The sequence below is a fragment of the Branchiostoma floridae genome, chromosome 2, assembly GCF_000003815.2.
Source record: "Branchiostoma floridae strain S238N-H82 chromosome 2, Bfl_VNyyK, whole genome shotgun sequence".
Lineage (NCBI taxonomy): Eukaryota > Metazoa > Chordata > Leptocardii > Amphioxiformes > Branchiostomatidae > Branchiostoma > Branchiostoma floridae.
Genome location: NC_049980.1, coordinates 3,574,338 through 3,592,360, shown reverse-complemented (window position 1 = coordinate 3,592,360; position 18,023 = coordinate 3,574,338). Strand labels below are relative to the sequence as shown.

General features: G+C 42.5%; 2 protein-coding genes across 2 annotated transcripts in view; one reads left to right on the top strand and one right to left on the bottom strand.

Annotated features, from left to right (window-relative positions):
• The window catches only part of LOC118409877 (serum paraoxonase/arylesterase 2-like), a 12,784-nt gene extending 11,256 nt beyond the window's left edge, over window positions 1-1,528 (bottom strand). Inside the window, exon 1 of the mRNA XM_035811245.1 lies at window positions 535-1,528. Within this exon, the coding sequence (XP_035667138.1) occupies window positions 535-951 (417 nt within the window). The 5' untranslated portion in view covers window positions 952-1,528. The remainder of the gene's footprint in view (window positions 1-534) is intronic.
• Window positions 1,529-1,534: 6 nt separating this feature from the next.
• On the top strand, window positions 1,535-4,436 carry LOC118409876 (protein slit-like). Its single transcript, XM_035811244.1, has 2 exons — window positions 1,535-2,833; window positions 3,280-4,436. Exons 1-2 carry the CDS (start codon window positions 1,698-1,700, stop codon window positions 3,491-3,493), a joined length of 1,350 nt encoding a protein of 449 aa, XP_035667137.1. The 5' UTR covers window positions 1,535-1,697; the 3' UTR covers window positions 3,494-4,436.
• The last annotated feature ends 13,587 nt before the right edge of the window (window positions 4,437-18,023 follow it).

Below are 18,023 nucleotides of genomic sequence, written 5' to 3'. Positions count from 1 at the left end.
CGCTTTTGGTGGCGCCTAAGGATAAGACGCCCAAAGAACACAAGTGCGGCGTGGTTTACCATATTCGTTGTACGGGACAGAACCTCAGAGGTCCGTGCACCGAGTCCTACATCGGGGAAACGGCACGATCTTTAAGAACCCGTTTCATGGAACATAAACGTCGCAGTTCAACATCTTCAGAAGTGTCTCAGCATATACACGTCGAATCTCCGGGCCACTCCGTATCTCTGGACCAAGTTCGCATCTTGGACTCTGAACAGGACTGGTTCGTGAGGGGCGTCAAGGAGGCTATCTACATCAGGGCACATCAACCCTCATTGAACCGTGACGGTGGCAGGTTTCGCCTTCCCGCCATTTATGATTCGCTGCTACCTGACGTCATCCGACGACTTCCGGATTAGCAGCGAATCATTCATCTGATGAAGGTCGGAGTGTTCGGCCGAAAATTTATGGTGAGTTTCTTCCCTTGTGTTGGAACAAAGTTTAAACTTTTCACTATGGAATTTACCAACACAGATGAGCTTTCATTCAAACCTTGTGATGGTTGACGACAAACAGTCTGATCTCTCCGCTCTCCTGATTCTCGTACAGACTCAGCCCGTGTGGCTCTAGCCCCTCAGACTTTCCTTCTGGCTCAATCTTCAATTCTCTCACAGCGTCTCCAGGGTTCTTTAAGTCGAACAGAAGGATCTTCCCCACCCCTTGGAGGTACCAGGGGTCAGGTGTGAGGACGGGGGCGGGCCGTACCCCCGTGGATATGAAAGCGAGCCCGTCCCGGGTCCGGACGATGTCCTCCGACCCATGCACGACCCCCTCCACCGCGCGGCACGTGCCCGGCACGTGATTGTATACCGCCCTCCTCTGGTCCCCGAATTGAAGTCTGGGGCGGAAAACAAAATGGGCGAAAACGGCGGCCACTGCAACGAGCGGGACCAAGAGTTTATTTGCCATGTTAACTTTAACTGTACACAGTCAGGTGTAGGGGAGGGACGGTCCAAATTCCATTGAACGGTTCCAGCTATACGTCGAAAGTGTTCCTGTCGTCAACTTTGACCTATGACATTTGGTCCCCAACAATTGTAAATTGTGACGCTGTTCTTACATCGACGGCAAAAAATACAAACAAACAAATGACCTGTCACGGTTATATCACTTCTTTTTTGCGTCACATAATTTGAAATTTTACAGTGAGCAGTATTGATGTTTTCGCGGTGTGTGTACATGTTATGTTTGTTCGTAGATTGTTCAAATATTTGAGACCTGTCCACTACCAATACAATCTACATTGTACCCTCCCATAAGAGACGACCAATTACAAAGGTTGATTCCATCCCAAGGGTAAACTCCAGCAACGCAGTGAGGAAAGTCTGTAGCAAATAGCCTCCTTTAGAACTATCATCCTCGTCTAACAAAAACACAAAACGGCCAAAAATATTTCAACAGCATGCCTTGTGCATATCTATTGGCATAACCTTTGATTTTTCGTTTCCGCAAACAGACCGGCCGGGTCCCGAGTACAAAATCTGAGGTAGGCCTAACGTAAGTTGCGATTGAACCTTTGTGTAATGATGTTGCTGAATGATGACTGTGTTCTATTACATCATATGTTGGAGTTTGTTCGTAAGGATGGCTGCTAAAGTTGAACTGTACTTTGATGTTGTACTTTGACCTAAGGTAAAGAGTCCTGGCTACACAAAATGGCAGCCGTTAAAATGGTGTCCCATCTGGTGCTGGGGGCTATGTTGCTTTCCTGGGTTACTCTGGTACATGTGACCTGTCCCGAGGGCTTTCCACAGACCACCTGCCCCGAGGGCTGTCCCGGACAGGATTGTCCTGAGGGCTGTCTACAGCCGACCTGTCCCGAGGGACGTCCCCAGGCAGTCTGTCCCAAGGGCTGCGAGTGTCTTGAAGGAACGAGGATCGTGAACTGCAGCCGACTTGGTCTCACATCAGTCCCCTCAGGCATCCCGACAAACGTACAACAGCTCATCTTGGAACACAACAATATCGCCAGGGTCTCCAAAGAAGACTTCGCGAACCTCACTTCTGTGGAGTCCATCGACCTGAGCGATAACAAACTGAACAGTCAGTCCATCGCCGCTGGAACCTTTGACGATCTGCCCTCCCTCGGCACGCTCGACCTGTCCTATAACAAGAACCTTGACGATTTTCCGGCCTACCTGCCCTCAAATCTGACTTATCTGTACTTCATTTCCAACAGCGCCGTCCATGTCAGCGCTGACGCGTTTGCCAACCTGACAGAAATCGTCCATCTGGACTTCTCTGATAACAAAGTCGAGACCATCGCACCGGGAGCTTTCAGGAACCAACAAAAACTGCAAGTTCTTTACTGCGACTTCAACAAACTTAAAGACGACGGGATCCCTCCGAGTGTCTACAAACCTGCGAAAAAGCTCCAAAATCTTGGACTGCGGTTTAACCAGCTGACCCGCGTACCTGTAGACCTTCCCGTGGGTCTCCAGGCCTTGGATCTGGTCGGGAATCACATCATAGAGCTTCCGTCTAAAGCCTTTCTGAACCTGACGGAACTGCAGAGTCTAGCCTTCTGGGAGCAGCCGTCTCTCACTACCATAGACGACAACGCTTTCTACGGACTCAGCAAAATGCAGGGTATGGACGCCTCCTCGACTGGGATAAACAAAATCACGAACGGGACGTTTAACGGACTAAGCGGGATGGGAGAACTGGTTTTAGGGGAGTGTAAGATCCCGGACATCCCAGTGGGAGCTTTTCACCAGATGAAGAGTCTGGCAACTCTGTGGCTGGATGGCAACCTGCTCAAGACGCTGGACCCGGGGGTTCTCGATCGAAGGTTAAATTTTCATCACACTTTTCATCAATAGTTTCATCGACTTTGGACAAGAAGTAGGATCTAGGAGAAAATTAGCTATGGCATCTGCAATTTGCACGAAAAATGTCATGGACTAGGGGTTGGGAAGACAAAGGTCGAGGTCGATTCTGGTCCCCATTGTGTGTGGCCTTGGTACTGCAGCAGAACCTCCGTTTTTATGTCTTTTATCATTGACATACTATTGTCTTGATATTCTGGTCGCAGATGGCTTTTGATATAAGGAATAAGTTGTGTAGGTTTGGGTCACATAGCAGCTTGCTCTGGTAATGCAGGGGCACATTTGTAAAAAATTATTTCAAGGAGAATTACTAAAGAAGGGTATGGGGAACTGTTTGTAGTGCTTCTGTCTCAGGTATTGCCCTGGCTTGGCCTTTAAGCCTGTTTTGCCTTTGACTTTTCCCTTGCAGGTTTCTGTCTCACCTGTCCGAGGTGTACCTGTGGGGAAACCCGTGGACGTGTGACTGCCACCTCCGCTGGCTGAAGGAACACATCGACAGCAACAACACCGCGCCGACTGTCGACTCGCCACACGTCATGACATGTAACGCACCGACTAAGCTGAAAGGCCGGGCCTGGGACACGCTGACTGCCGAAGAATTTGTTTGTGGAATGGACATTTAATATCTGTAAAAACACAATCTCTTCTGTCCGTCGCTATTGCAACAAAAATAAACGGTCCTGTCTATTCGTTGAAGATTTATCATTTTCAGTTAACAAATGATGTGGTGTGACTTGAAAGCAGCTATTCCTTGTATCTCACGATCAACATGTATTCTACAATGTGCAAGTGTACATGATGTAAGTAATCCTTTCCTTGGCGCCATTTCAATGAATGAATAACATATTCACAGGCAACACATTTTTGTTATTTAGGTGAAAAACAATAAAGAATGGCTACAATCCATAGGAGGAATAAAGCAAAACATATCTGATTTGGGAATATTTTTTCGTGCTATGCTGTGTGCTTACCAAGCTTAGACTAACCACAATATCTTGTTCATGCATTAAAAAAAGTACCGATTCTTTTGACTATGGAGTGGCGCGACTCAATTTCGTTCTCCTTCTTGGAATAAGCTTGAGTGACACTTTTATGACGTTTTAATTCGTCTGCAATACGTATGTATTTACTCAAGTCAGCACGCACAGTCCTTTATTTGGGACAATGCGCATGCCCACCCCCAACCCCACAATAATCGAAGAATACCGAAGACGACGATTGCTACATTTGATAACTGGGTCCGAGGACACATCTGGACACTACATTGAGGGGACCATAGAACACTACAAATCGGAAGAAAAGCATTTACGTCATTCTGTCACGTTAGAATTTGAAACAATCAAATCAGCAAAAGATACATTTGTAACAAGACGTAACATATGGCACAGTTTTACGCTTTTGGATGGAGACCACGTCTGAGAATATGGCTAAGTAAAGGTAAGCCTTCACTGTTTTGTGGCATCATTATCAAACGACTTCAGCCGACATGTTTGTCGTCATCGCTATCGTGCTTGTACAGTTCCTAATAAGCGTCAACGCCGCCAACATTTGTTGGACGTACGGTAACTGCGCGGGAACATCGCCGAAATTGAAAACCATACCAGACAACTTGCCATCATTTCCCGCTCTAGGAGGGCTCCTGTTACAGCAGAATGACTTTAAGGAGTTGAAATATATACCAAAAATGTCGAAACTCTGTCATTTGGATTTGTCCGACAATCATTTAGGAGAATTCCCTTGGCCATCACTTCACAATATCTCAAAAATCAGGACATTGAAACTGCAAAACAATGAAATATCAAAGGTCAGTGCCTTCGTTGACTTCCCACCACGCCTGAAATATCTGTATCTTCAATCTAACCGCATTACCACGATACCCGACACGTTTCTGGACGGACTGAAGAAACAGCTGAGGACCTTCTATCTGCGTATATGGCAGAATCCTTTCCTTTGCGACTGTAAGATCCAGTGGCTCGCCCGTCTGCGGCGATGTGTGTGGGAACACCGGGACGAAGGTTGCGTCAACGCTCCTCTCACTCAAGTGAGAATGTGCATGTTGGCCAACTGCAATTTCCATCCGAATGGGGTTGCTGTAATCCTCGACGGCCTTCTACAAGAAAATCGTATTGTAAAGCATCTGGAAACGAACGACTTGATATGTGACTTACCACAAAAACTAAAGGGGGAGTCTTTACGAAGCGTTGGGCTAGAATCCACAAGTACATCACAGAATCATTCTGGAAATCCGCAGCGAACAACATCTCTGGGTAATGTGGGGACAGAAGAATTTGAGAAGGAAGCCACGCCTGTTACGTCCAGTGGAGAAACAACCACTGTCAGCACTCCCATACCTCCGCTCATTTGGAAAGGTGAGACGTCTTGATTTCTTTTGACATGGCGGTACCTCTTCCTCATAAGATGACCTGGATAAGATAGATGATTAGGCTTTTTAGTGTTTCAAGATATAAATGCAATATTCATGAGCAGATACGGCGCATATAGCACTAAGCACCCCTTTCCTTGCAAAAACCTTGAAATGCCCCAATGGCTGAATGGACTCATCCAGTGGGACCCCATTTAAAAGGACAAAAATAAAACAAACATCCCCTCAGAAAGTCGATATTTGCAAAATTACCCTGTCCCAGGTCCCATGTTAAAGCTTTAAACAGCATACTCCCCCGGCCAGCAAGAACGGACTCTTCTAGCGGTGGCAAACTCATGTAAAATGGAAAAGTACAAAATGATTTCTGCCCAATAGGGAATGATTGCAAAGTCACCCCAGTCTTTTCAACAATAGAATGTTCCAAGAAATATATTTTTGGTTGTATGCCAAAGATATGAATAATGGATTGCATATGCCTAAGGTAGCAACACATCGCATTTCAGATCACTTGGATTAAATACATGCACAGTGCCATAGGAACTCAAAATATGTATTCTTGTCTAAAAAATGGCGAAAACACCCAAATAGATCATTCTTAAGTGATGTAGGAGTGACAAATGACAGAGATGAACCGATTTGTAGATTTAACTGGAGTATGTAGTGAAATACGACGGCATGCTTTTATTTACGTACACACAAAGGCTTCTATAGGAGACGAAGCGCAGTATTGTTGATGTCACGTATCTGTAGCAAGGGACCGTGTCCTTAGCGATTGCCAGTCATTCTAATCCGAAGAAGTAGCGGCTCAGTGAAATTCATACACGTCCTTGTGTTGGAACACATGTACACTTTAGCCTTCTACAATGTCAATTACCAACATATATATATAATATATAACATATATAACATAAATATATATATATATATATATATATATATATATATATATATATATATATATATTACCATTTTCTTGTCTTTTCACAGAGATCTCTGTTGGCATCCTTGGCGGTGTCCTGACTACCTTATTTGTCGTTTTCATCATCAAATGGATCGTCAGTATCGGAAAACGCTGCTTTTCACTCTGTATTCAGCGCAAACGCGAACAGCAGGCTAATCCGAGGAAAACAGTCGCTTCGGCTTTGCCGTTACAAACACTCGCCGCCATGCCTGTTCCAAGCATTCGCAGTGTTGCTCAGGGCAGGGAAACCCGTCGTCAACATCTCAACGTACAAGGCTCTTCGATGAACAACGATATAGTCAGTCACTTCAACACGTGTACGCGGAAATAAAAGATGAGGACACTAGAGGGACCGCCAAGGAGAACACCCGTCTATGAGGATACAATGCTGTCGCTTTTGCAATGGCAACCTTTACCGCAAGCAAAAAACGTCCTCCCCAATCAAAGCTGTTACTCTTTGGTTCTAGCGTGAATATGATATGGCCGAGTGATACTTTCAAACCACAATTTCAAAATAATCTGTTGCCAGGAAACGTGAAGGCCGTATGGTAAAACTGCAGGCGACATGATGATGATGGCATAAGACAATGGTTTCCAATTAATAAGATTGGTTATGTAGGACATGCCTTCAGTTGCTCAGTGCACAGGTAGAATTCAAACATTTAATTGCACTTTAGAACTGACTTTAAAGATCTTACAACATTTAGTGGCAGTAAGTTTAGTCAATACGTTTTGGTTTAGGCCGAATTCCTGCTATGCGTGTCAACAAAAGCGAAGGGTTACTGAAATTAGAATTTCATTTACAAACGATACGTATGGAGCAATATGTGTGATATTCTATTTCCGTAGTATGATAAATATATAACTTTATTGCACAACAATTGTACAAGGCACAAAGTATGGCATCCACATAAGTACAATTCTATAGCTTAACTTAAGGTTTATCTAACTAATGCAGGTGTTGTAGTGGGGGACAATGTTTCTTACAATCATTGGAAGTTTTTACAATCATTGAAGAAATTTCTAATGTCTACACATTCTTTGATATGCTATGATAGGAAAGTTTGAAAGGTGTTCTCATATTGTTAAAACAAATGTAAGAAAAAAGACGCAAACATAAACCTGAAGGCACAAGAGCAAAAGTGTGATGGTTTGTGAGTGTATTGCTGTAATAACATGGAAGTCTGCATTCCTGTATTTAAGATCAAAATGAGACAGTCGGGTAATGCAGTGGTTTTTCCATGTAGGCCCATGTACAGCACATTATAAGCAGCTATTCCTTGTATCTCGAGATCAACATGTATTCTGCAATATGCATCTGTGCATTGTGTAGGTACGTCTTTCCTTTACACCGTTTGATTTCAATGAACAAATAGAGAAATACTCACAGGCAACACATTTTTTTTATCTGGATGACAAACAATAAAGAATGGCTACAATCCATAGGAGGAATAAAACAAAACACATCTGATTTGGTAATATTTTTCTGTGCCATGTTGTGTGCTTACCAAGCCAAGCCTTAGACTAATCACAATAATCTTGTTTATGCATTAAAAAAACTACCAATTCTTTTGACTATGGAGTGGCGTGACTCAATTTTGTTCTCCTTCTTGAAATTAGCTTGAGTGACACTTTTATGACGTTTTAATACGTCTGCAATACGTATATATTTACTCAAGTCAACAGGCACAGTCATTTATTTGGGGCTATGTTCATATATAGCGTACCCCATAATCCAAGAATACCGAAACCAAGCTTAGCTGCATTTGATAACTGGGTCCAACGACACATCTGGACACTACAGAGATGGTTCTAGAACTAATCATAGAAAAGCATTTACGTCGCATTGTCACGTTAGAATTTGAAACGGTGAAGTCATGCAAAAATATACATTTGCAAAGAGACGGAGCATACGGCACAGTTGCAGAGTTTAACGTTTTTGGAGACCACGTCTGAGAATAGTGCTAAGTAAAGGTAAGCCTTCACTCTTTTGTGGCAACATAATTCAATGACTTTACCCGACATGTTTGTCGTCATCGCTGCCGTGCTTGTACAGTTCCAAATAAGCGTCAACGCCACCAACATTTGTTGGACGTACGGTAACTGTGTGGGGCAATCGCCGAAATTGAAGACCATTCCAGACAACATACCACCATTTTCCACTCTAAAAGCGCTCCTGTTACAATGGAATGTCATTGAAGAGTTGAAATATATACCAGAAATGCCGGAACTCTGTCATTTAGATTTGTCCTACAATCGTCTGAGAGAGTTCCCTTGGCCATCACTTTACAATATCTCAAGAATCAGGATATTGAAACTGCAAAATAATGAAATATCGAAGGTCAGTGCCTTCGTGGACTTCCCACCACGCCTGAAATATCTGTATCTTCAATCTAACCGCATTACCACGATACCCGACACGTTTCTGGACGGACTGAAGAAACAGCTGAGGACCTTCTATCTGCGTATATATCAGAACCCTTTCCTTTGTGACTGTAAGATCCAGTGGCTCGCTCGTCTGCGGCGATGTGTGTGGGAACACCGGGACGAAGGCTGTGTCAACGCTCCTCTCACTCAAGTGAGAACGTGCATGTTGGCCAACTGCAATTTCCATCCGAATAGGGTTGCTGTAATCCTCGACGGCCTTCTACAAGAAAATCGTATTGTAAAACATCTGGAAACGAACGACTTGATATGTGACTTACCACAAAAACTAAAGGGGGAGTCTTTACGAAGCGTTGGGCTAGAATCCACAAGTACATCACAGAATCATTCTGGAAATCCGCAGCGAACAACATCTCTGGGTAATGTGGGGACAGAAGAATTTGAGAAGGAAGCCACGCCTGTTACGTCCAGTGGAGAAACAACCACTGTCAGCACTCCCATACCTCCGCTCATTTGGAAAGGTGAGACGTCTTAATTTCTTTTGACATGGCGGTACCTCTTCCTCATAAGATGACCTGGGTAAGATAGATGATTGGGCTTTTTAGTGTTTCAAGATATAAATGCAATATTCATGAGCAGATACGGCGCATATAGCACTAAGCACCCTTTTCCTTGCAAAAAAAATTTTTTAATTTTATTTCCCCATTAGAAATGCCCCAATGGCTGAATGGACTCATCCAGTGGGACCCCATTTAAAAGGACAAATATAAAACAAACATCCCCTCAGAAAGTCGATATTTGCAAAATTACCCTGTCCCAGGTCCCATGTTAAAGCTTTAAACAGCATACTCCCCCGGCCAGCAAGAACGGACTCTTCTAGCGGTGGCAAACTCATGTAAAATGGAAAAGTACAAAATGATTTCTGCCCAATAGGGAATGATTGCAAAGTCACCCCAGTCTATTCAACAATAGAATGTTCCAAGAAATATATTTTTGGTTGTATGCCAAAGATATGAATAATGGATTGCATATGTGTAAGGCAGCAACACATCGCATTTCAGATCACTTGGATTAAATACATGCACAGTGCCATAGGAACTCAAAATATGTATTCTTGTCTAAAAAATGGCGAAAACACCCAAATAGATCATTCTTAAGTGATGTAGGAGTGACAAAATGACAGAGATGAACCGATTTGAAGATTTAACTGGAGTATGTAGTGAAATACGGTTGTTATGCTTTCATGTACGTACACACAGAGGCTTCTATCAGAGACGAAGCGAGGTACTGTTGATGTCACGTATCTGTAACAAGGGAACGTGTCCTTAGCGATTGCCGGTCATTTAAATCAGAAAGAGTAGCGGCTCATTGAAATTTATACACGTTCTTGTGTTGGAACACATGTACGCTTTAGCCTTCTACAATGTCAATAACCAACAGACACACACACACACACACACACACAAAATGATATATATATATAACACCATACAACGTGATTTTCTGTCTTTTCACAGAGATCACTGTTGGCATCCTTGGCGGTGTTCTGATTACCTTATTTGTCGTTTTCATCATCAAATGGTTCGTCAGTATCGGAAAACGCTGCTTTTCACTCTGTACTCGGCGCAAACGCGAACAGCAGGCTAATCCGAGGAGAACAGTCGCTTCGGCTTTGCCGTTACAAACACTCGCCGCCATGCCTGTTCCAAGCATTCGCAGTGTTGCTCAGGGCAGGGAAACCCGTCGTCAACATCTCAACGTACGAGGCTCTTCGATGAACAACGATAATCAGTCACTTCAACACGTGTACGCGGAAATAAAAGATGAGGACATTAGAGGAACCGCCAAGGAGAACACCCGTCTATGAGGATACAATGCTGTCGCTTGTGCAATGGCGACCTTTACCGCAAGCACAAACTTCCTCCCCAATCAAAGTTTGTGTTCTTTAGTCCTAGTGTGAATATAATATGGCCGAGTGATGCTGTCAAACCACAATTTCAAAATAATCTGTTGCCAGGAAACGTGAAGGCCGTATGGTAAAACTGCAGGCGACATGATGATGATGGCATAAGAAAATGGTTGCCAATTAATAAGATCGGTTAAGTAGGACGTTCCTTAAAGTGCTCAGTGCACAGGTAGATTTCAAATATTTTATTGCACTTTAGAACTGACTTTAAAGATCTTACAACATTTAGTGGCAATAAGTTTAGCCAATACGTTTTTGTTTAGGTCCTATTTCTGCTATGCGCGTCAACAAAGGCGAAGAATTACTGAATGTAGAATTTCATTTACAAACGATACGATATATCTATCGAACTATTTCCATAGTTCGATAGATATATAACTTTATTGCACAACAATTGTACAAGGTACAAAGTATGGCTTCTACATAACTACAGTTCTATACCTTGACTTAAGGTTTATCTAACTAATACAGGAGTTGTAGTATGGGATAATGTTTCTTGCAATCATTGGAGGTTTTTACAATCATTGAAGAAATTTCTAATGTCTACACATTCTTTGATATGCTATGATAGGAAAGTTTGAAAGGTGTTCTCATATGGTTAAAACTAATGTGAGAAAAAACGCAAACATAAACCTTTAAGGCACAAGAGCAAAAGTGTGATGGTTTGTGACTGTATTGCTGTAATAACATGGAAGCCTGCATTCCTGTATTTAAAATCAAAATGAGACAGTCGGGTAAGAGTAATACAGTGGTGTTTCCATGTAGGCCCAGGTACAGCACATTATAAGCAGCTATTCCTTGTATCTCACGATCAACAGCATTCTACAATATGCATCTGTGCATGGTGTAGGTACGTCTTTCCTTTACACCGTTTGATTTCAATGAACAAATACAGAAATACTCACAGGCAACACATTTTTTTATCTGGATGACAACCAATAAAGAATGGCTACAATTCATAGGAGGAATAAAACAAAACGCGTCTGATTTGGTAATATTTTTTCTGTGCCATGTTGTGTGCTTACCAAGCCAAGCCTTAGACTAATCACAATAATCTTGTTTATGCATTAAAAAAACTACCAATTCTTTTGACTATGGAGTGGCGTGACTCAATTTTGTTCTCCTTCTTGAAAATAGCTTGAGTGACACTTTTATGACTTTTTAATACGTCTGCAATACGTATATATTTACTCAAGTCAACAGGCACAGTCATTTATTTGGGGCTATGTTCATATATAGCGTACCCCATAATCCAAGAACACCGAAACCAAGCTTAGCTGCATTTGATAACTGGGTCCAACGACACATCTGGACACTGCAGAGGTTTTTCTAGAACTAATCATAGAAAAGCATTTACGTCGCTTTGTCACGTTAGAATTTGAAACGGTGAAGTCATGCAAAAGTATACATTTGCAAAGAGACGGAGCATACGGCACAGTTGCAGAGTTTAACGTTTTTGGGGACCACGTCTGAGAATAGTGCTAAGTAAAGGTAAGCCTTCACTCTTTTGTGGCAACATAATTCAATGACTTTACCCGACATGTTTGTCGTCATCGCTATCCTGCTTGTACAGTTCATAACAAGCGTCATCGCCACCAACATTTGTTGGACGTACGGTAACTGTGTGGGGCAATCGCCGAAATTGAAGACCATACCAGACGACGTACCATCGTTTTCCACTCTAAAAGCGCTCCTGTTATCATGGAATGTCATTGAAGAATTGAAATATATACCAAAAATGCCGGAGCTCTGTCATCTAGATTTGTCTTACAATCGTCTGAGAGAGTTCCCTTGGCCATCACTTCACAATATCTCAAGAATCAGGATATTGAAACTGCAAAACAATGAAATATCAAAGGTCAGTGCCTTCGTTGACTTCCCACCACGCCTGAAATATGTGTATCTTCAATCTAACCGCATTGCCACGATACCTGAAACGTTTCTGGACGGACTAAAGAAACAGCTGAAGACCTTCTACCTGAGCATATATCAGAATCCTTTCCTTTGCGACTGTAAGATCCAGTGGCTTGCCCGTTTGCGGCGATGTGTGTGGGAACACCGGAACGAAGGCTGTGTCAACGCGCCTATAGCTCGAGTGTGGGTGTGCATGTTGGCCAACTGCAATTTTCATCCGAATGGTGTTGCAGTAATCCTCGACAGCCTTCTACAAGATAATCTCATTGTAAACCATGTGGCAAAGAATGACTTAATATGTGACTTACCACTAGAACTAAAGGGGGAGTCTTTACAAAGCGTCAACCTAGAATCCACATGTACATCACAGAATCATTCTGGAAATTCGCAGCAAACATCATCTCTGGGTTATGTGGGGACAGAAGAATTTGAGAAGAAAGCGACGCCTGTTACGTCCAGTGGAGAAATAACCACTGTCAACACTCCCATACCTCCGCTCATTTGGAAAGGTGAGTCGTTCTAATTTTCTTTAACATGGCGGTATATCTTCGTTATAAGATTACATATACAGGTCAGACGAATGGATTTTCAATCTATCAAATAATGTGCAATATTTGCAAGCAAATACGGCTTACTGAATTACTTATCCCTCTCCATGCAAACATTGACTGTTCCAAAATTATCACCATTAAGAATGCCCCTATTTATATGGACCAGAGGGAAAAAAACGTTAGCTCAGGAAGTTGACATTTGCATAATTATTCCAGTCATATATTGAAGCTTTAAAAATTCATAATTACCCAGTAAGAAGCGACAAACCTATTTAAAATGGAAAAATACAAAATGATTTCTGGCCAATAGTGAAATAGTGAATTATTGCAAGCAAAGTCAACTCAGACCATTGTCGTAGATTTTGCCCAATTGACCATATTCAACAATGCCTTTATTAGGAAATATATATATCTTTGGTTGAAAAATCCTATTAAAAAATGGACTGCATGCCAAAATAAGAGATTGCATATGCCCCAGACAGCAACACTAGATCTCAGATGACTTGCATTAGATACTGTTACATGAATATTAGGAACTCCAAATATTACGTATTTTTGTATACAATTGGCGAAAATAACAAAATAAATAATTCTGAAGTGATGTATGACCACTACATTTAAGTCATGTAGGCTAATGTCCTAGGCATCCAAATACCAACTTTTCAGTTATATACTTAGTAGTTGCAAATGCGCAGTACCAGGACCCATGATATACAATTAACATACACATGCTTTTCTGGTTGCCTCTGGTTGTTTTGATGTGATGCTCATGTTTATTGATGAGCACCGGCGAAGCGCCGAGGTACTTTTTCCTGACGATATCCCTACTACACGCCAAGGCACAGCTTTTTTTCAACAATACTTGTTTGGTGGCAGATAGATTGTGATGTAAGGAAAGAAGTGATGTATGTTTTGGCACGTTACTCTGGAAGTACAGGGGCTTTCTGGTCACAATTTTGTGAGGTGTTCGAACTCTTGTTTAATCTTGTGACAGTTATTATGCTAATGTTCCTAAGTGCCAGACAGTCTAGGTTGCTTAAGGGTTTATGTGGTTATGGGGTTCATCCACCATTCAAATTGCTGGACAAGTCACAGTGGAAGCACTTCCTTATTGCTCTTTCCCTGGGGAAGATTTTCTGAAGTTTAACTGAAGAAGGATGATACGTCAGGAAAATATTATGTTTCACTCCCATACCTGTAGTATACAACATTGGTTCGTGCACATAAAAGATTTTAACAGAGATGAAGCGCGGTACTGTTGATGTCACGTATCTGTAACAAGGGAACGTGTCCTTAGCGATTGCTTAGCGTGTCCCTTAGTCATTCGAATCAGAAGAAGTGGCAGTTCAGTAAAATTCATACACGTCCTGTGTTGGAACACACTTGAGCCTTCTACAATCTCAACAAACAATAAATTTGTATATATCCATACAACGTGATTTTCTGTCCTTTCACAGAGCTCACTGTTGGCATCCTTGGAGCTGTCCTGCTTACCTTATTTGTCGGTTTCATCATCAAATGGATTGTCAGTAAGAGAAAACTCAGAAAACGACGTCAAGTCGTGCTTCATAACATGGCCACTGCCCGGCCATTGCCAGCAGTGACAGACAGGCGTCTTCGGTATGTAACAGGTGTTGAACGGAGTGGTTCTAATATCGAGGGACATCTTCAAGAGGATTGCTCAAGACACAACGAAGAAGACACGAACCGCCCTTCTCTTGACACTCGGTGCAGGAACACACAACAGGCTGGGTCAGAAATAACGGTCGCTACTTTACCGTTGCAAGCTGTCAGGAACATGGGAACCTCGATTGAAGCCAGTGGTGACCAGGAAAATGCTGTTCTAAAACATCTACAAAAAGATTCCTCCGAGAAGTCGAAAGGCTTAAGTCTCGTTTCATTCAACAATTGGCGCAAACGTAAACAACAGGCTGGATCGAAGAAAACTGTGGCTGCTTTTCCTCTAGCTCTACAAACAGTCAAGATCATGAGAACCTCGACTATGGTCAATATTGACCAATTGCAAAGTGATGCAATTCTGAGCCTTCCTCAACAAGATACCAGCCGTTTTCCATTCGGTGCTCGGCCGAAATGTGGACAAAAACCTGTTGTCAGTGTTGACCAATGTAATGACGGTCTAGGCCATCTGCAACAAAATCCTTTGGGAAAGAAGAAGGGCAAAAGCTGCTTTTCACTCTGCACTCGGCGCAGACGCGAACAGCAGGCTGATACGAGAAAAACAGTCGCTGCTTTGCCGTTACAAACTGTCAGAAACATGAGAGTCTCGACTATGGTAAATGTTGACCAAATGCAAAGTGATGCAACTCTAGGCCATCCTCGACAAGAACCTGTGAAAGTCCCAAGCCGCTTTTCATTCGGTGTTTGGCGCAAACGTAAACAAAAACCTGTGCCGAAAAACGTGCTCGACGCATTGCCGTTACAAACACTCACTGCCATGCCTGTTCCAATCATAAGCAATGTTGCTCTTAGCAGTGACATCCGCCGTGATCCTCTCAACGTACAAGGCTCTTCGACGAGCAACGACGATCCGTCACTTCAACACGTGTACGCGGAAATAAAAGATGAGGACATTAGAACAGCCACCAAAAAGACCACACGTCTTTGAAGTAACCCGCCGCGCCATTACTGCCAATGGGGACCTTCACAAGAATTACACGCCACATTTTTTAATTTTTATTTATTGGTCCTTTTTGCGGCCAGTGGCAAGTTTCCTTGCTGTTCCTGTGGCAAGAATATAAATTATTAGAGATATAAAAGGAGGAGTTGCTGTAGCACCTTGCCCATTTGGCCTTGATTACTAAAAATACGGTGGTGATACGTCGTAGTTAACATCCCATAGATTATCAACAACTATTTTTATTGGTGTAACGTCAGCGGTTGATTTTAATGATTTTTTAAAAACATTTAACTGCCTCGCGCACCACCACGTTTTAATGCAGAAACGTAACAGGTGTGATATGCCCACATATACATTCTTTGTAGCTCGATCCACGATCTACAAGTATTCACCAATGTTCATGAGTGTATCTGAATATTCAGTGATATGTAAGCATTGTCTTGCCCCGTTGATCTGAATGCGTAAATATTGAAAGAGCCACAAGCAAAACTATACTCGAGCTCTAACTATTGCGAAAGACACACAAAGGCAAAACTAGTTTGATTGTTGGCTTGAATAAATTCCTACAAAGCGGGAACTAGCGGCAACACCGTATTTTCTAAAAACGTGGCGTGAGTAAGTACGGTTGGCTTGAAGGGATGAAGGAAACAAAAGCACAAGGGATATGTTTCTTTGTGCATTGCTGTACACATGCCAGTTTAAAATCCCTACCCAACATAGACTAATCACAACATGCTGTTCATGCATAAACAGATTGTACCAATACTTTTGACTATGGAAAATGACATTACTCAGAAACTGATTCCACTCTGCTCTCTAGCTGAGCTTGGCATTTAACGGCTATTTTCTGACGATTTCATTCGTCTACGGATGCATTTGTTTTGCTCAAGTCGAGACCATTTCACACACCGAAGGGTTTGTGTTGGGGCTATGCTTGTGGTCACTCTTCGATATTTGAGGATTCCGCTGATGATGATTGGAAACTTTTCAGTCCATCGATGGAGCTAAGCATTACGAAGGTTAAGTAACGATGTAGATCAGTGGGAAAGTATTTTGTTCCGTCACGTCAGATTCAGAGACAATTGAATAAGCAAAATGATGAATTCAAAACGAGACGGTACAGAGTCACAGTTGTAGACTTTGACATCGTTGGAGACAATGTCTGAAAATATGGCCTAAAAAGGTGAACCTTCACAATTTTGTGACAACACAAACGACATCAGTATCAGTCAGCATGTTTCTCGTCTTTTCAATTGTACTTCTACCGTTCCTTATATGCGTTAACGCCGCCAATATTTGTTGGACGTACGGTAACTGCGCGGGGAAATCGCCAAAATTGAAGACCATACCAGACAACGTAACATCATTTCGCACCCTAGGATGGCTCCTGTTACAATCAAATGACATTGAGCACTTGAAATATGTACCAGAAATGCCGATGCTCTGTAATCTAGATTTGTCTGACAATCGGTTGAAAGAATTTCCGTGGTCTTCATTTCGTAATATCTCAAGAATCAAGTTCTTGAAACTGAACAACAATGAAATATCAAAAATCAGTGACTCGGTCGACTTCCCACAACGCCTGACACATCTGTATCTTCAGTCTAACCGCATCACTACGATACCCGAAACGTTTTTGGACGGACTAAAGCCCCAGCAGAGAATTCTACATTTGCGCATATGGAAGAATCCTTTCTTTTGCGACGGTAAGATCCAGTGGATCGCCCGTTTGCGGCGATGTGTGTGGGAACACCTTATCGAAGGTTGTGTCAACGCTCCTATTGCACGAGTAAGAACTTGTATGTTGGCCCACTGCAATTTCCATCCAAATAATGTTCCAGTCGTCCTGGATGGGATTCAACGGGAGACCGTAATACATCAGGCAGAGAATGCCTTAAGATGTGACTCACCACGAGAATTGAAGGGCAAGTCGCTACAAACCGTCTTTCTACCGACATGCACATCTCCCAATCCACAACAGACCTTGTACCCGGGTAAGGTGGGGACCCAAGAGTTCGAGAAGAGTGCAACACCCGAGGCAGAACTCCCAACACATACGATCAGCTGGGAGAAATCCACCGTCAACTCTCACCAACCTCAGCTCATTTGGTGGAAAGGTGAGTCATTTTAAATCCTTCGGACATGGCCCATTGAATACATGATGGTTTGAACTATTGTAACACTTTTCCCGAATTGTTTTAAATTGACACTTATAAACAGTCGAATCAAGTCACCGCAAGGGTTTTTAAACAGCATTTGTAATTTTGAATTGTTCTGAATAAGATACATAAGCCACAATATTTCAATGTTTTCCAAAAAGAATTAAATTATTTTAGGAACATTTTGGAAGTGACG